The sequence below is a fragment of the Tyto alba genome, unplaced genomic scaffold, assembly GCF_018691265.1.
Source record: "Tyto alba isolate M040663 unplaced genomic scaffold, T.alba_DEE_v4.0 Super-Scaffold_22, whole genome shotgun sequence".
Classification (NCBI taxonomy): Eukaryota; Metazoa; Chordata; class Aves; order Strigiformes; family Tytonidae; genus Tyto; species Tyto alba.
Genome location: NW_024881296.1, coordinates 27,933,272 through 27,952,385, shown reverse-complemented (window position 1 = coordinate 27,952,385; position 19,114 = coordinate 27,933,272). Strand labels below are relative to the sequence as shown.

At 45.7% G+C, this 19,114-nt stretch overlaps 1 protein-coding gene across 2 annotated transcripts; it reads left to right on the top strand.

The window, feature by feature from the left end:
• The first annotated feature begins 2,100 nt into the window (after positions 1–2,100).
• TNFAIP3 (TNF alpha induced protein 3) lies at positions 2,101–18,661 on the top strand. 2 transcript variants are annotated; one of them, XM_042796160.1, is made up of 9 exons: positions 2,101–2,148; positions 5,773–6,085; positions 10,320–10,510; positions 10,737–10,884; positions 11,083–11,253; positions 12,002–12,182; positions 13,688–14,598; positions 16,020–16,252; positions 16,918–18,661. In XM_042796160.1, exons 1-9 carry the CDS (start codon positions 2,110–2,112, stop codon positions 17,197–17,199), a joined length of 2,469 nt encoding a protein of 822 aa, XP_042652094.1. In that variant the 5' UTR covers positions 2,101–2,109; the 3' UTR covers positions 17,200–18,661. The 2 variants fall into 2 exon arrangements, with proteins under 2 accessions (XP_042652094.1, XP_032839143.2); XM_032983252.2 differs by lacking the exon at positions 2,101–2,148 and adding an exon at positions 2,224–2,489 and having other exon boundaries at positions 16,918–18,660.
• Positions 18,662–19,114: the final 453 nt, after the last annotated feature.

The window sequence follows — 19,114 nt, the reverse complement described above, 5'->3', positions numbered from 1 at the left end:
AAAGCAAGATATAAGTAAGCTCATTTTCCCCTACTTCATACCTCAGCTCCTCATTCCCACTCCACAGTGAAACTCCATCACTTCAAATGTTCTCTGTAAAACTTTCCGAGTGGCTGGGTTTCACACCACATGAGCTAAAAGCTTTGGATGAAAACAATTGTGTGTATACCCATGTACCTCAGTCCACATAAGGGTACAGAGAAAAACGTCCAGGAGCAGGGAATGGCAAGATGCTGAAGGAAACATACACTGGGTAAATCACACCACTGACTCTGCCCTAGTTTTGCAAGCAATTGCTCAGGCCCAGTTTCCTCAGGTTCCCAGCCCCCTGGATCTGTCATCCATTGGGCCATCAGTCCTTAAGTGCAGAGCCTTCCTACCCAACTACTACTTTCCAAGGCAGTAAAGAAGCTAGGGAAAAAAAAAAGAAGGGGGATATGGGGGGAGAAAAAAAAAAATCACACACAAAAATCTTCAAAAGAAATCTCTGCAAGGAGAGAAGAAAAATAAATTGAAAGGGATTATTCTTTTTCCAGCTACATCCCTGACTTCTTTTTGAAGCAGGGCAGAGAAAGAAGGGTGTCAAGCTGTGCAGGGCCGGTTGCAGGCCTGTAAATCCCAGGCAGGAGCCCACTGCCACAAAACCGCCCCAAGGGCTGCCAGCACACCACTGAGCCCACCACCGCTGCCGGAGGCGAGGCAAGGGAGCCCGGGGCTGAACCCTTCCAAAATCTACCTGCTCTCTGAGCGAGCCAAGGTTTAAGACCTGATGTCAAGGTGTGGAGCAACTCTAGCTGCTCGTCAGGCCGGTGCCAGAGGTAGGTGCTTGGCAGCAGGCAGGGGCCCAGCATCAGTGAGGATAAAGTCTTTTAAGACAGCCAGAAACCTCGCTGTGCTGTATTTCATTTCTGAGTGCCTTCATGTCACAAGGCTTGTTGGCAGGGAACTGACCTTTTTCCAGCGTAAATACCATCCATAAGTGATATTTACAGGACTTAAATATTGGGTTTTATTCAATGAGTTTTTCCATTGCACAGATTTTAGGATATTGTTTGAAGGTGTGAATGAATTGATCACAATCATTAAATGTAATGATTCCTACAAGCTGCTAGGTGCGGCCAAGAGTTTACAAACACACTGAGGCACTAAAATCTCCCTGATTTGATAACTGGAGTCCAAAGTTCTGCCACTTGCCTGCAACAACCTTACTTTGACAAGGGCTGGATTAAAGCACATTAACATCTCCTGTTTAAAATGCCATCATATGGAGTTATGGGATTACATATAAATCTCACCTCTAATTAAAGAAATTAAGACACTTGTGGTTACAATACAAAGCCAAAATTGTGAAGCAGATGCAAGCTAAATGAAAACAAAACAAAACAAACTTCCTTGGATTCGAAAACAGCCTAGAAGAGCAATCGCTTCCAACGGGCTGGGGTTCCTTTCCATCCCTTTGGGGTGCTAGCTGCAGGGGTGTGGGCATCTGCACCCTGAGACCCCTCTGCACGGGCAAGGCGTCCAGTGGGCTCCCTGTCACGCCCGCCTGTGTGGACGAGGACGCGATAATGGCCCCTGGGGCACTCAGCACCTCCTGTTGCTGCTGCCAGGGGCGCTCGGAGGGTGCCGGGGTGCCCCCGGGGTGCAGCCCCGAGCTCCGGGCACGGCACGACCGGCTGCAGCTGCCGGTTCGCCGGCACAGCTCCCCCAAAGGTCCCGAGGGACCTTTCACGCCGCCGCGGTGGCGCCAGGGCGATGTCCCGCACCGGGACACTGAGCCGGCCCGGCCCCACCAGCGTCTCGGGCCGTGGGCTGCCCTCCCCCCGCGCCGCGGCGGCCCGGCGGAGCGAGGCCTAGCGGGAGGGGATGGGGCACGCACACCCCACCCCCGAGGGTGGCGGCGGGGTGGGGGGGGAGGTTAGAAATTGGAATAAGGAAGGAAAAAATGACGGCCCGGCTCCCGAAAAGCCCGTGGGCGCGTCAGGGCGGGCGCAGGGGCTGCCCGGGCGGGGGGCGGGAGGGGGCGGGGAAGGGGGGGGCGCGGCGGGGCCGGGAGCGCGGCGGCGCCCCCTGGCGGCAGCGGGCGGGGCGGGCGGCGGCCGTTGTCACATGTCGGAAAGTCCCCGGCGCTGCCGGTGGAAATCCCCGGTGGGTTTTTTTTTTTTTTTTTTTGTTGTGTGGTTTTTTTCTCTCTCTTTTTTTTTTTTTTTTTTTTTTTAATTGCGCTGAAACAGAAAGGGAAAAAAAAAAAAAAAAAAAACAAAAAACAAGAGGCTCGGCTCAGCCCTTCATTCCGCAGCGGCGGCGGCGGCGGCGGCAGCAGCTCCGGCGGGGAGGGGGGCGGCGGAGGGAAGGGAGCCCCGGCTCGGCGGGGGGTTGATGGCTCCCGAGCTCGGCTGCATCCCACCGCCCCAGCCCCAGCCCCAGCCCCGCTGCTGAGCAGGAGTTACCGGCAGGATCGAGCGGCGGGGGAGCCCGCCGGCGGGGAGGTGAGCGCCACGCCGGGCGCGGGGAGGGGAGGGGAGGGGAGGCGGGCGCGGCGGGGTGGGGGACCCCTGACCGGCTTCGTCTCCCCCCAGCCCGCTTCCAGGAGGAATTCGAGGGGCACCGGGCGGGTTTGGCTGCGGTGTTTGGTGCTGTTCCGCCGAGCAGCCGCTCCGGGGAGGGGGTGGGGGTGTGCTCCCCGGTTCACGGGGGGGGGGGGGGGCACCTTTGGGTGGGCGCGGGCGCTGGCCCGGGCTCGGCGGGCTCCCCGCGGCACGGATCTCGGGGCACCCGGGTGGCGGGGATATGGCTGGGCTTGCTTTTGGTGTTTACCGCTGCTGGAGAAATTGGCTTTGAGCTCCTTCTGCGAAGCTGGCAGGTGGTAATAGCGGGTGTCGTTTCCACCTTGCACACGCTTGCTTCCAGCAGACCAGTAAGTTAGGGGACTAACTGCTGTAAACCAGCGCTGCGGTGTATAAAATACCTTCAATCCTCATTTTCTTCCTTGGCGAGGGGTGATAATATGCTCAGTTCTGTACCAAGCACTCAGAGACCTGCACATAGAAATTCACAGGCACTGAAGGTGTATTAAGCATGTTTATTTCAGCACTGTTTTAGCGCTTCGTGGGAAGGAGTTTATTATTGCAGGTTTTCAGACTGAGGACAGAAAATTAAAATAACTTTATGAAGCCACTGGCAGATCTCAGAACCATATCCAGCTTTCCCAAGCCCAGCATCCTCAGCACTACGTGTTCAGAAAGAATGCTGCCTGAGATAGCTATTTAATCATTGTTTACAGTGGTGCTTTTCTGAGAATTTGTAGACATTACATGTCAAAAGGTTAAAGTAGTATAGCATACAGTAAAGCACAGTACAGTGTAAACTAATATAATTGTAGCTGAGCTTTCTGTTCTTTAAATCTCTAGCTTAGGTAGCTATTGAGTTCTGTTTGCTTCATCAAGCTGTTTTTGAAAATAAGGGTTGCTCAGCTTTTGCCTTGATTGACATTTAAGGACCACAAATAGTATAGACAGTAATTTCCATGTGTGGAGGGGAAAATATGCCTGTAGAATATAATATTGAATAATATAGTCTCAGTGAATGCTTTTGTAAAGTCAGTACTTTTTGTTACTTAAAGCTGGAAATAACCATTTCAGGGGTCCATGCCAGTAGTGCTTAATCATGTGATTAGTTTTTATTCATGTAAAAAAAAAATCCCATTGACTCAATGTTTAGACATACGTAAGTAAGGAATTCTGTATTTTGGTCATCTCGGAGCAAAGCATAGCTATGGTTATTGAAGAGATTAATGAGGGGTTGTTTATATTTAATTTCTTTAATCATCCATGCAATTAAATATAGGATTACATAAATAGCATTTGTAAAACTACATTGGTGGGGGGAGTGGATGAGAAAAATGTGTTGCTTCCATTTTAAGTCTGTATGTTGGTGGGGGAATGATAAGAATATGCCATCTCTATTAGCTGAAGAAAAGATTTTCCACGTGTTGCAAGATGTGACAGCTCAGAGCCCTGTCCCCAGTGCTCTTACAGGGGCAGAGGAGACACTGTGTGAATGACAGTGCCCTGGCTGAGCAGAGAGGACTTTGCAGCATCTCGTGTTTCACCTGCCTCTATTTAGGGCTCGACAGGACGTCCACTGAATGTCTCCATCAGCTGGTTCTCAGAGAGGTTATAGAGGGCAGCTCTTGGCAGCAGGAGTTTGAGGTCCCCTCTTACCCTGGCAGGGTCCCTCCCAGCGCTCCGGCTGGGCGGTTGGAGGTGGATGTTGCCAGTGGAAGTGTCTGGGTGAAGAGGAGAGAGCAGCTGGTTCCCTGTGGGGAAGGACGTGCTCAAGTCCTTCTTGTGCAGGAGAGGTCTTCTACCTCCACAGACCGGGGAGTGCCTTCCCAGTCAGTCTGTCAGGCTGTAGTCCTTCTTCCTCTCTCCATCCCTCCAGACTCCTATCTCCATGAGAAAACTTCCTAATAGTTGCATAAACCAGTTTTCAGTTGCTTCTTGTTTCCCTGTACTTGGTAAGATATATATCCAGACCTTGATATATACTTATGGCTTGATATTTGTCTCTAGATTCATAATCACAATGGTGGGCTCTCCTCATGTGAATAGCTGTATTCTAAACATGTTAGGCATGCATACCTTTATTTGTCTTAGTAGAAATTTTGCTTTGTTTTTAAACAGAACAGTAATGTACATGGACAGCATGGAGAGTCTCTCCATGTAAAAATAGGTTGTTGGTGATGTTACTGTAGCGCACGGGAGTTTTGGGGGATGTGGTCCCTACTTTTGACTCTAGCTAGCCGCAAAGATAGTGTGCTCTGAGTAAGTATTTCAGAGGGTGTAGACAGTTTGAGGTTATGGGGTTTTTTTCTTGTTCTTTCTGCTGTAGCCCATGAGGCCAGAGATACTGCAGAAAGGGATGCAGGACAGCAAACATTACATGTCCCACTGTGGAAAAATATTGGGGTTTTTGAGCCAAGTGGAAATGCTTTTTCAGCTATGTTGACTTACCACTGAGTAATAGCAGCACTGCAGTCTGCACCCCCACACGCAGCACGGGCACTTCTGTGCAGTAGCTCTACCACTCACAAAATACAAGGAGCCTCAAGAAGACTAACATAAGTCTGTCCTTGAGTACTTGGTCTGCGACAAATTCCTCATTTGCCATCTTCGGCCACCGTAAGTATGGGACAGATACTAGCATGGCATGTAATTCTTGGGGCTCTTTTTGTACTGTGCCAAGCATCACTTCTCAGAACGTATGGGCTGCAGAAATCTGAAATGGTCATTATCTGCTTTTTTTTGGCATGTCATCAAAACAAGAGCTTGAAAGATGCTAAAAGTTCAGCAAGTTCATATGGGACTGCACTGTGCAATTATCAATTAGTCAAGTCTTCAGGATAATTTTCCCTTGATCATGCCTTCTTTTATCCTTACTTTGATTTAAAATGCCTTTTTTTTTTTTTGAAACGATGATACAATTTCCTTAGTTATGAATAAATTCTCTTTAATATCACAGTAAATTATTAGAATAAGCTGTTCAGTGTCTATATCTGAGTAATGCAGCAAGGCTGATGGATAGGAGCTTTAAAAATCATCACCTATATAATGCTCAGTCTACTGCATCCACCCTCTGCTTGTTTTAGACAAAACTGCAGCCTGAATTTGAATCCCGCCCCTGAAAGTGCCTTCTCAGTCTATGCAGAAGTGACAGTGCTGTGATGCAGGGACACTAACATGCCAATAAAAGGATCATTTTTCATTTCAGATGTCTTCTAGAAACATGGCTGGCCAACACATCCTTCCTCAAGCTTTGTATCAGAGCAATATGCTGAAAGCCATGAAGATTAGAGAGAGGACTCCTGAAGATCTGATCAAACCCCCCAGTGGAATAATTCACCACTTCAGGACTATGCACAGATACACCATAGAAATGTTCAGAATGTGCCAGTTTTGTCCTCAATTTCGGGAAACACTTCAGAAGGCCCTGACTGACCAGGCCACCCAGACTTCGCTGGAGCGTCAGAGGAAGCTCAACTGGTGCATGGAAGTTCGGAGACTTGTCCCTTTGAAGACTAATGGTAAGTTATGAGCAGGTCTTTGCACTTGCATTAAAACGGGTAATACGAATGTAGCACCTTTATTAATAGCATCTGGGTTCGCATTACTGAAACAGAAGCGCACAGCTTTGAAAACTGTTGCCTTTTAATCTTAGCTTTGTAAACTAAAATTCTTTCCACATGATGTACTGTTCTGAGGGTGTAGCAGACCCCTGCCCATATCATGGTATTATGAATAGCCTGAAAATTTCACAGATATTTTCATAATATCAGTAACCTGTGGCACATCAGAGTAAAATACCAGGCGGGAAACTTGACTTTCAACGCATCGCCTTTCCATGCATCTGACTCTGCTATGTGTCGGCTGCCTCGTCGGAAGTGCCGGGCAGCCTTTAATGCCAGGCAAGAGACTTCAGATGGTTTGAGTGACAGGGATGCATTCCTGTGTATATATAGCAGAAGTTAAGATCCTGCCACAAGCCCTGCCGTTGTAGCTGGCAGACAAGGTTCCCTCGCTGATCCAGCTTTAACAGCAATGCCGGTGGGAGCATCCTGGACGTGGAGCCCCTGGGAATCTGACCTCGCTGGCCCTGGAGTCAGCGCCCCGCGCCCGCCTGGCTCCCTCGTCCTCAGCTACCTGCCGGGGTTTGCCAGCTCTTGCCTTCCCTCAGGGCTCACCAGTGACTCCTGTGTGCGTGGCTGACAGCCATCCTTGTGCAACACAAAGTTTGCAGTGCCCTTTTCTTTCAAGGGTCAGTGCTGGTCTTAGGACTTGGCTTTTGGGTTACTTTGTGTGTATTGCATCAAGTGCTGTAAATTAAAGGGTACTGTGGTAGTGCAAAAATTTCCTAAATAGGTTACATAGATCCACAGTCTTGAGTGAGAAACTTTTGCACGTGACTGTAAGAGTAGCTGGGCATTTCACGTTCAGGGGAGGAAAGATTCAGTAATGGCTATGACTTACAGTCACACATCTGCAAACTTGGACTTGGGATTCCCTACAGCAGTGATTGCCCCAACCTGAGAAGGCTGACTGGGACAGTGAGGACTCCAAGAACATGGAAAAATACATATTCCTTGCTCAAGGAGCAGATCACAGTGGTTATAGAAACACTGGGTAGGGTGGACCTGCAGCCTTGTTGAAGTCCTTGCGTTATGTTCTGTAGATGCTTCTTTTCTTATCTGCTTATATATGTTACCCTTATCTTCCTAGTCCACATTCTTCCCATCCCAAGTTCTAGCATATTTTTCAGTCCGATTGTACACAGCTGTGTTGCACAAAAGCCATAAAAATAGAACTGCTGTGTAGATGTCACTGCCCCGACCTAGAATAGCCTGATCCTAATGTAACTGTCCTTCTGGTGGGCTTTTGTGGGCTGCCTCTGCACTGACGTAAAATTCGCATGATTAATTAGGCTGTGCATGGAGATCGTGTAATCTTGAACTTCCAGGACTGGAGTTGTAGCTAGGCCAGGCAGCTCTTTAAAGGTACTGGGAAGGTAATATGACCCCAAGTGTTGCACCTTCAAAACTTCACCCCGAGAGATATACTCTAACAGATTTACTAGGAAAATGGACAACATGTAATTTTTGCTCAGGTCAAAGAGCAATGGTTTTGGAATCCCCTATCTCCTGTCCATACAAGTCCTGCAGGGGTTAACACTGCCTGGACAGGCCCCTGTTGCTGACAACACTGTATTTAAGAACAGTGACCTCTTTTGTTGTCTCATGACTGTCAGCCAGTGTTACAAATGGGAACAATTTGTGGACTGATGACTTGGATCCCATTTGTGACCAGGCATACTGATGTACAAGATGCTGAAATATTAGGGCAGGCTGAGGGAAGGCAAAGCAAGGGCTTGGTTTGTGATCCCCCTTTGTACCCTGGGCAGCCAATGAACTCAGCTTCAGTTCAGTGTTTTAGGGTCATTAAGTGCATGAGTAGAAGGAGTGTCTTTGGGAACCTGTGGTTTATGCAAAGTAGCCGCAGTGAAGGAGCTTTGCAGGAGGGAGAAGGTAGGCTAGACTGAAGGAGAGGATCCCTGAAAGAAGGGACAGAAGCCTGGAGAAGCCTTATATTATCCCAGAAAATAACATGGGATTTTTTTTCTCCCACGTGGCATGAAGAGTATTTTTGAAGCATTTAGCTGCTTAACCTGTGGATGTGGGAGGAATATATTAGTTCTTTCAGTCAACAGTGGGCTTGCTTCAGAAAATTCTGGGTTTTTTTCTGATGAAGGTTGTAATTGTTGAAAACAGAGAAAGTATCTCCTATAGGATGTTTCAATGTATATTTCACCTAATATGTATATGAATTTGTGGAGTGGTGGGGTTTTTTAATTAAAAAAAAGCCCTTCTGAATCACCACACATTTCTTTGCAGACATGTGAATGAAGGATAGAAGGAAAGAAGTAGGAGGTATAAAAATTGAAACTGTTTTCTTTTCTTTTCTTTTTTTTTTTTTTTTTTTTAATAAATTAAAATTCCAGCGTCTATTGGCTGTAGAGATCTCACTCATATAATGAATCGGCATTCATTCCAGCTTGCCCAGACACACCCCCTGGGAAAGTCCGAGGGAGGCTTCACTGCTCAGCCTGCACGCCACAGAACAAAAAGTACAACTGTTACTCAATTGCTAGTCAAACGGTGTGGGGGAATTCCAAGTGCTGTGCAAGGAATTTTGGGCAGCGCTTCTCAATAAAGAACTGAAAGTGAGCTCTCGGAGAGAGAGAGAGAAAAAAAAAAAAAAAGAAATCTTATCTTTGCTCTAGATTTTGCAAAGGGAAAATTTTAATGGGATTAATATGTCATCTTTCTTGGTCAGAAGGAAACCCAGTCAGTTTTTCTGTCTTATATGTTGTTCCCTGATTTTTGAGCTCAAGTAAGTAGCCTGTGGACTTGAAGTAAGCTTTGCAAGACAGCATTTGGAAACCAGAAGGCAGTTGCAGGAACCTGATATGCACTGAGTCCATAAGAATTTATGAAGTGTTGAGTAGATTTCAAATGATATCTTTTCAGGATCTGGCGTCTGTTGTAGGTTTTTCTCTGCAGTTTGATAAAAAAAGTAGCAAAAGTGTTCACAAACGGTGTAACTGAGCTCATAATGAATGTGGCAAACTAGGTTTAAGTGTTTTGTGAGGGTTCTTTGGGTGGGTTTTTCTTTCCACATGAGAAAAATCTAGTAGCTTTACCATGGCTGATGTCCTCTATTCCAAGGAAATTGCTGTGGTTTCTTAGCATTGGGTGAATCTGTTTACCACTGTAGTAAACATTGGACCTAGTTTTGAATCTGAGAATATGACAGTAATGATTCTTAATGTCTCCTTTTCAGGGGAGACATCTCCTTTTGAAGATGACTAGAGACAGAATTTGAAACCCAGCCATAGGCATATTTTGACACACCTTTTAATTAAGTTAATTAACTCCTCTGATTCTCAGTTTCTTCCCCTCTGAAATTGCAGAACATTTATTTCCTTCCTACCTGTAGAGTAAAGAGGACTTTTTCAATGCAAGGAGGGTGTCTAAATGGAAATCATACCATTATGTTTTTCACTTATTTAGTTTTAATTTTTTGTTTTAAAACCCAACTCTTTATTTAAAATATTTAACAGCCCAGTGTACTATCAATTCTGAGAGGAAGGCAAGAGGTGCTCCTATGACTGCTTTACATAAATCACCTACTCTTTCCTTTCTGCCTCTTTTTTTATTACAATTCCTCTGTCACGCACAGCCAAATGCCAAGCTTTTCAATGCAGTGCTCATCAGGAGGCATGAGGCTTGGTGTTACTATAGTATTTTCTTAGTGGTTTCCATTATCTCTGCCCTGTGCCATCAGGTATATATTTGTATAAGCACTGCTGTGGGAGATTTAGATGTTCTTTTGTAATTTTAAGATGACTTTATTGTGTTTAAGATCTATTTCAACTGTGTTTGACATTTGCAGTTGACCCCAAAATTTACTTCATGGTATTGGTCAAAGTTAAGTAAGATAGATAAGGGACATTGCCGAATGACAGCTTAACAGTAACTCATGAAGGGACAAAACCAGTAGAGAGGGGACTTTCTTCCTTTCTATCTGTGAGCAGAGAGCTCATAGCTGTGCTCTCCTTGTTAAAACCTTTCTGCCCGAGGCTGAGAGAGAAGCTCACAGGGAATATGCATATGCTCAGCATAATTCTACATCCCTCGCACTTGTGGGGTTTTCTTTAAGTAGCCATTTAAACATAATGTACTCTTTCTTTTTTTTTTTTTGCAGGTGATGGAAATTGCCTCATGCATGCTGCATCACAGTACATGTGGGGTATTGAAGATATCGACCTTGTCTTAAGAAAAACTTTGTTTAGCGCACTCAGGGAGATTGACACACGGAACTTCAAGCTCCGCTGGCAGCGGGAGGCTATTAAATCCCAGGAGTTTGTAGAAACGGGACTCCACTATGACACCCGGGTAAGGTGGCCTGAAGGGATGGTGCTGTTTTCTGAGTGCTTGTCAGAGTTGTCTTGCTGATTTTGTTTGCTTTTTGGCTTCACGGATTCTGCCAATAGTGGAGAGCAGAAATAGTCTTCCTCTGGAGGAAATGGGAAAACGTGGTTATTTTGAGCACTGCTGTGCTGCAGTTGGTTCCTGACCTCCATGTCTTTGAACTGTTGCTGACAGAAGTTTCTTTCCTCAGAATTGGGAGGAGGAGTGGGAATACCTCATTGAAATGACCTCCCCAGAAACATCTGGGGCTCGAAACAGGCTTCCATATAATGCACTGGAAGAAATCCACATCTTCATCCTTGCTAACATCCTCAGAAGGCCAGTCATTGTCCTTGCAGGTGAGTTGCCTAGCCAGTCAGCGTGTTGTTCTGTGCTGTGTCAGTAACCTGTCTCCGATAATTGTTGTTTTCAAGTAGATGCATTTCCAAATGGAGTGTTTTTAGCAATTGCTCTAAAACACCCAGAATATCTTTTACCTTACCTGTAGCACATACTTATTTGTGTTTATTTGTGTTTTCTTTTTCTTCCTTATGCAGATAAAGTGGTGAGAAGCTTAGAGTCAGGTTCCAGTTTTGCTCCTCTGAATGTCGGTGGTATTTACTTGCCTGTCCTTTGGCCAGCTGAAGAATGCTACAGATACCCAATTGTGCTTGGCTATGACAATATGCATTTTACACCACTAGTGACTCTGAAGGACAGCGGGCCAGGTATTTTTCAAGTACCTTGTTTGGTATTTGTGTAGCTTCTTCAATATCATCATGCTGATAAAGCATTTAAAATATATTCCAGTTTAGATTTGCATTTTTAAAGTTAAAATAAATGTAAAAGATTCCTTTGTGAAATATGTTCTTAAAATGTGAGCATAAAGAGCTTTGTCTGTAAATCTGAATAGAACTAAATGTTGCTTTCAAAATGCTGGTTGGAAGTAGAGTACAACTCATCTGCTTGCTGGCTGGAATCAGTCAAAGGGTGGCCTCTGCTTCACTGTGTTCTGGCTTCCTTTCCACACCTGTTCATAAGAGAAGAAGCTTTGAAGGACAAGGTCTCCTAGCAGTGCACCACTGGCTGGCAGAGATAATGAAATATATGCTTATTGTTCTTAATGCATCTCTTCTGAATGAATAGCAGTTCTCTAGGCTCAGGTTAGGTCATCATTCCATGGAAAGGTATTACAAACTAAGATCTACAGTGTTGCCCACACTGTGAAGAAAATTGCTATGGGAACATTAAAACTCCCATGGGATGGGGCTAGATTTGTGATGCAGATGTGCCTGTGTCCTTCCTCAGTGACACTGTTTAGACACTGATTGCTCTGTCCAGCTGTTCTCCTCTCAGAAATTCAGCAGCAGTGGTAACATCTCTGTGTGTTACATCTTGTGGTTACTCCCACATGGTTAAAAAAAAAATTGAAAAAAAAAAAATATATATATGTTAATCCATCTTGTTTCCCCACAGAAATCCGAGCTGTCCCTCTGGTCACCAGTGAACGAGGCAGATTTGAGGATTTGAGTGTGCACTTTCTGACAGATGCAGAAGAGCGGGAGAAAGAGCAGCTGCTAAAAGACTACTTGATAGTGATAGAAATTCCCGTGCAAGGCTGGGATCATGGTACAACTCATCTAATTAATGCTGCAAAGTGAGTGTCATTCCCGTTTCCTCAAAGTTATCTTGTTTACAGAGGTGGGAGAAGCTAGGCACCCAGTGTGTTTCTTCAGTCTTTCCTTCCTTCCATGGTAGCACACGTGTTTACCTTCTGAAATAGGAAATATTGGTATTACTGTTAGCATGATTTGAAGTGGTATGAACTCAGACAAGTCTCAAATTTAAAGGAAAAAGTGTCTTCAGACTCAGTAGACTGAAACCACTATTTTAAAAGAGTAAACCCAATGGATTAGTTTCACTGACTTTCAGATTACACAAGAGAGTGGCTGAAAAGTAGTTAAACCCAGGAACCAGTTAGACCAAGCTCTTGTACTTTATCTAAAGACACACTTCGTAAAGGGCTGTTGGTGTCATTTTGGCTGCCCTAGGGAAAGTACTTGGCAGTATGTTCTTAGCAAAGATACCTTGACCCCTGGGGCTGTTGCAGTGTGGCAGTAGGCAGGAAGCTGTGGCTGGTGGAGGAACCGGCGTCGACGCCTGTCACCCTGACGGTTGAGCATCAGCAACGTGCAGGGGGCAGCTGGGGGCACCCATCGGCTGCTTGCATTCAGGAGGATGCTGGCAGCGGTGTCTGCCCAGCAGCTTCATGAGTGTGGGAAGGAAGCAACTCCCTGTATCTTTGCTTCCACAGACTCCCTGTGGCTTTGCTTCCACTACCACACAAGGAGGTATCTTTACGCTGTTGAGTGGTTCTGGTTTAGGAGCGTTGAAAACTGAAGTCCTCCTACCCAGAGGATACACGCATACGTAAAGAGTTGCAATTGAGCTTCCCTAGTGCCACTGCACAGATTTGTTCTGGAGCTTTACCAGTAATGCTAGCGCCTCATCCTACCAGCTGTGGCATGGTGAAGCTCTGGTGTGGGGTTTTCCCTGCCATTGGGAGCAAAGTAGGGATGGTGTGATGGATGCTAGTGTTACACACAGTGCACTGAAGCCCCATAGTTGGTTTGAAGAATTCTATTGGTAGATGCAGACCCAACAAGGCAAAACCAGGAGCAGATTTCATGATAAAATGTATCATTAAAAGCTGAGCCCACTGTAGGAAAAGCTTGTTCTTAGTGTGGGCTGGTGAAGAAAGGGGTCTTTCACTCCAACCTCCACTCAGCTGAGCACTGATCTTCAGAAGAATTCAGGATTCGAAGAACGTTTCTTTTCACTTCTGAGAGATTACCCGTATTCTTCGTGCAAACAACTCTCAGGCAGAAAACCCTCACCTAGAAAATCCTTTTAAGAATACTTGTGTTTAGCATTGTGTCAGATCATCTCTTTAGATGTGAAAGTCTCCATTTGACATCACTGAACACCTGCTTTTAAAATTATTTCCATTTACAGCAACAGTTTAACATCCTGAATCTTCTAGCTGAGTAATATGGATGTGCATTAAATCTACATTTCCTCCCCACATTGCTTGTATTTGCCTCCACCCTCACCATCTGCCCTTTTCAACCACTGATGCAATCTTCCTTTTTTGGCTGTCAGGTTAGATGAAGGGAACCTACCCAAAGAAATAAACCTTGTGGAAGATTACTTTCAACTGGTACAGCATGAGTACAAGAAGTGGCAGGAGAGCGCTGAACCTGCTAGAAGAGAGACCTGCTCCAGGAACAGACAGGAACTGTCTATTTCCCAGCTCTCACTCTTACAGGTGAAATGTGAAACGCCAAATTGCCCTTTCTACATGTCTGTGAACACCCAGCCCTACTGCCATGAGTGCTTTGAGCGGAGGTCCCAAGGAAGCAAAGGAAAAAAGCAGACCTCCAAAGCAGCACCCGAGAAACTGAAGGCAGCTGGGTCAGGCTCCTCCCGTGGGGACATTTGTGAACCTGGGGGATGGACGTCTGAAGGGCCTGTAACAGGGCCTCGCTCCGCACCTCCAACCGCTCCAAGCCTCTTCCTGTACAGTGAAACCACAGCCATGAAATGCAAGACGCCAGACTGCCCCTTTACATTGAATGTGCAACACAATGGGCTTTGCGAACGCTGCTACAACTCCAGACAGATTGGTCCTTGCAACAACTTAGATGACCAGAGACATTTAGACTATGCTACCTGCAAGGTGTGCCGTGAGAAGGCCAACAGGACCTTTAACGGCATATGCAGCACTTGCTTCAAAAGGTCTACAGAGCGCTCCTCAAACGGCAGCCCCGCTTTCCTGCCCACATGCCACCAGAGATCGACGTCTGACCCGTCCCAGGGCTCACAGAGCCTCCTTCAGCACTCCTGCCACCAGGCTCCCAGCAACCATGGTGAGGAGCCCCTGCCGCCAGCGCTGCCTCCCGAGGAGAAGAGGGGAGGTAACCTCTGCAGGAAACCTGGCTGCAAGTTTTTTGGGACATCACAAAATGAGGGCTTTTGCACGCTGTGTTTCTTTGAGTACAGGGAAAACCATGGTAAGTGGAGATGGGGTGAGCTTTGGCACAGTTTGGCTGCAGATTGGCCTCCTCGAGCTATGAAGCTCTGCATGCACAGAGTGGTACAAGGGCAGGGGGTGATGGAAACGATGTGCAGCAGAAGCAGCAGTGTGAGGAGAAGGTGCTTTTTTGGCTGTTATTATTCCATAAAGGGGCACGCAGTAACAGTGTGGGAAGTCTGTGAAATCTCTTGTAAAATTTCCCATCAGCTTTCATGGAAGCAAAACTAGCTCAAGAGGGGTTGGGGTTTGATCCCTGCCCACTCTGCACTGCAATCATGGTTTGGTATTAATTTGCTTCACAGCTAGACAAGTTGTAGGGGTTAGTGAGGGAAATGCTATCGTATTGATGGTACTGGTAGCCAGTTATGTTAGCAAGGCTTTTAAAAAGCTTGGGATAAATTTGGAGATCTGTATCCATTCTGGATGTAACAGGTATAATACTCTGGAATGACTACTGACGTCACCTTGATGAGTAGAGCAGGAAGAATGTGGCTGTAGATAATGTGCTTGTATTCTGAAGTAATTTAGGAGTGTATTGTTATAATCTACCTTAAAATCTTTCTTGGTAATACCATGTGCATGTGTGTGTTTAAAGGCCAGCCTTCAAAGAGGTAATAGTCCATCAATAAATTATGGCATGAAAGCTTCATCTTTCATGCTACTGCCCTGTTACACAGGCAAAGAACCTTTGGGTATAGATGGTGGAAGGCACATTCAAGAGAGAAATATTGCTTATCTTTTAAGACTGTTTCATTGCTGACAAGTGTGCCAATAGAAACATAGAAACATATAATGGTTTGGGTTGGAAGGGACCTTTAAAGATCATGTAGATCTTTCACAATGCTGCACTTTCCACATACTTTCAAATTAGTAAACTTCTATGCCAGCTTGCAATAGCTTATTTTCCAGCGTTGTTCACAATGAAAATTTTTTCATTCTGATTGTGGAATATATAAGATTGCTTCATGAGACTAAAAAGCATAAAGCGCTTTTTCCCATTAAGCTCTGTGCCCCTGTACTTCCATTACCTGATGTACCCAAAATGGAGGAGGCTGAAGGGGAAGTATCGGGGTACATCACAGATGGCATGCTGAAGCCAAAGGTGAAATTCCTCTTGACTTCAGTGGGATCTAGTCTTCCCACTGAGGGTTTTTCCCAAATCAGCTGTTTCAGCAACTTCTGATATGAAAATCAGGCTGTATTAGCTCCCTTGTTTGTGTAACATGGAGGGAAGTGCATCAACTGAGGGGTCTCAGGATTGTCAAAAACACTTCTGAGGCTAATAGATACTTTTTTTTCATTTTTCTTTTTTAAAATGGAGAGCTTTTTATAGTTGCATTGGGTCATCAGATCTATTGGGCACTTTCAAACTCCTCCTGTCCTTACTTTGCATTACAGACAGTGCTTTGCTACGCCACCAGAGGAGATCTCAGAGGAAGTCCTCAACAGCAGGTCAGCCGGGGACCTCCACTGCCACCTTCCGTAACACAGTGTCCTGCCAGCGGCGCGAGTGTGGCACCCTGGGCAGCACGATGCTCGAGGGGTACTGCCAGAACTGCTTCATTAAAGCCCAGAGCCAGCGATTTCAGGAAGCCAGGAGGGCAGAAGAACAGCTGGTGAGACAGCCAGAAGTAAGTGTGAACTTCTCAAAATCTTCCTCTTGTTTAGTGGCTGCATGTTTTTTCTCTTGTGTGAAGAACTCAGGATGCATATTAGAAAATCCTCAAATGACTGCATCCTAAGTATCATGGAAAGACAAGCATAGAGCATCTCATTATTTTTTCCTGATGCACCTGAGCAGCACTCCTAAAAATCGTCCTCGGTTTAGGATTATTGTGGCTGAGCTCATTTTCACCTCCACTGGGATTTCACCAGCAATTTCAATGGAAGCAACTGGACCAACAGTTGGTTTGTTTGCTGTCAGGGAGAGATTTTCATTCTTACCCTTGGAGGTATGCAACTGCATCAAGGGGTTTAGTCTGCTTCATATTGCCTTTTTCATTGAGCCCATTCCAGATTTTCTTTGTTCCAGATTTTTTTGAATTTGGTTTGTTTTGGCCCTTTTAGAATTGAGAGTTACCAAAGATAAAAAACATTTTTTTCTAAGAAATTACGGAATTTATGATCTTCTTTGGTAAAGCCCAAGTTGGCTCTTGGTATTGTACTTTTCACAAGCATGTGTTTGCAGCAACCCCCAGTGGTTACCTATACTAACCATGAGCAGAGTTGAAAGTAAATGAAAAGCCACTTGTGCTGCCAGCACGGCAACTGACAATGTGTTTTAACATTTTTCAAGAGAACAGGACAGCACAGAGATTCGCAGCGAGCAGCGTTGAGTAGCCAGAAGAGACAGTGTGCTGTGGCTTCGTGTAGAAACAACCTGGCCTGCAGGAGCAATGACTTGTGCCAGGAGTGCCAGCGCCTCAGTCAGCTTCCGCCGTCGGGGAGTGCCCGGGACCCCACTGCAGAGGAGCCCCCAAAGCAACACTGCCGAGCCCCTGCTTGTGATCACTATGGCAATGCCAAATGCAACGGCTACTGCAATGAATGCTACCAGTTCAAACAGATCTATGGGTAGTGGAGGGGAGGAGTTGGTAAAGAACAAGAAAGCAACACCAGCTACTTCCTTCACTGAAACGGTGCTATGTCCAAAACACTTAACAGTCCTGGGAGTGGGGGAGCAGGGGGAAATATAAGCTGTCTGCTCATGTTCCTGTTTATTCCTAAGAACAGGAATAAATGTCTACTTCCTCTAAACACTGCATACAAGGACTGCTGAGAAGGGCAAGTTGCCTTCTGCACAGAGCTGTCATTCATGACTAAGCTCCTACAATGCCGTATTTAATTCTCGGACTTCCCAGGAGGAAGTGTGAAGCATTTGAGTCCAGAGAACTTCCCGATTCTGCCTCTTTCTCAATCCCTCCCTGGCTCCTGGACGAGGAGCCACGGCTGCTGTCGGAGGTGCAGGAGCTCTTTGCATTGGCGTACATCAGTCAGAGGCAAGTCTTTCCTGAGATGGATCCCCCAGGGCAGGCTGATGCAACTTGCAGTTGATGTCTGAAGATACTTGCTTTGGTTTGCCTGCATCCTTGCTGGTGTTCTTATAGAGCTCATCAAGGTGGGAGCTCCCGCAGGCGTTCAAGGTGTTAACGGCGAGCGGTTCTGTGTTTGCAGAGTCCTCAGCAAACCGCAGCCAGAAACAAGACCAGCAGTGGTCTGCTCCTTTAACATGCTTATCCCAACCAACACCTAGATCTTTTCCCAAATCCCAAGACAGCTGAAAAGACTGGCGATTACAGAAGCAACTTTTCGTGAGCACATACATGTGATGGGAAAACTGAATCTTGCTGTTCCCCACTTCTATGGAAGGAATTGCCTCCAAAAGACAAAAAAACCCCGAAGCAAGCCCTTTGTCTTCAGCTTCAGTTCTGAAACCAAAACAACTCTCCTCTTGCACTGTAACTGCTGGGAATATGTGTGCTGCTGTCCATACGTTCCCAGCCCTGCCATTTCTGTCACACTTCTTTCTTTTATCCGTAATGCAATTCTGTTATCACATTAACAACTTGGAGCCCAGTAACAGAGTGCTTTAGGGTCGAGGTTTTTCTCCTGGAGTTCATGCATCCACTTCTCAGTCTGCAATCCTTTCTTTAGCGACCTTGCCTTTACCATTGTGCTGGGTACCTGCTTCTCTCCTCTCATTTTTTAAGTCTTCAGCATCTATTTTGCTGCTATGATTTTGGAGGTGATACCTTTTCTAAGTTGCTTCTCAAGTTTAGAATCTTTTTCTAGTTATTAAAAAACAGTTTTTAAAAAGAAAAAAAATAAATAACTCATGACCTATTTCTGTTAAATTTTATATATTTTGTGAACCTTAATGTGAACATATATTTTATTAAAATATTTATATTAATTGAAACAATGCAACTTGAAATTTGCACAGCTAGGATTTTTTTTTTTACATATATTTACTCTTGTGTTGAAAGTAACAAACTTAAATGTATAATTGAAAATTATTTCTCTGATCTAAAGAAATAAATTATTGAAGGATTGAATTTGCTATTTTATACTGATGAGAGAGAGCGCAGCTGAGTGTGGGACAACCCCTGAAGAAAGCATTTCTGTTCAGGACCACCATTCAGCATGTTACCAAGTGCTCCCTGGTTCAGGTGATGTAACCAAGCGCTTTGAGGAGGTGATAACTTCCTGTAGGTCTCTGCATACTCTCACCGTACGTCAGTGTTCTCTCAGGAGGACAGTATGCAGTGAGTGTGCATAAGGAGTTGGCTCCTATGGGTGCAGAGTATCTTCAGTCTCCAGAAGTATGGGGTGTGGGAGAGTAAGGATGGTGCAGGACCAGGCTGCAGGGGAAGCTAAGCTAGACTGACTTGGCTTTGCTTTCTTCACTCATCCTTCAGTTATGCCAGGGATTCCCAACTGACATTGTTTGAGTGGCACCTTGGGAGGTGGTGATGGCAGCACGTGATCCTCAC

Bases quoted from the DNA above. Each gene is read 5' to 3' on its own strand.
- TNFAIP3 (XM_042796160.1), top strand. From the start codon at position 2,110: ATGTCGGAAAGTCCCCGGCGCTGCCGGTGGAAATCCCCG. The intron at 2,149-5,772 runs GTGGGTTTTTTT...TTTTCATTTCAG, and splicing joins GCTGCCGGTGGAAATCCCCG to ATGTCTTCTAGAAACATGGC. The intron at 12,183-13,687 runs GTGAGTGTCATT...TTTGGCTGTCAG, and splicing joins CATCTAATTAATGCTGCAAA to GTTAGATGAAGGGAACCTAC.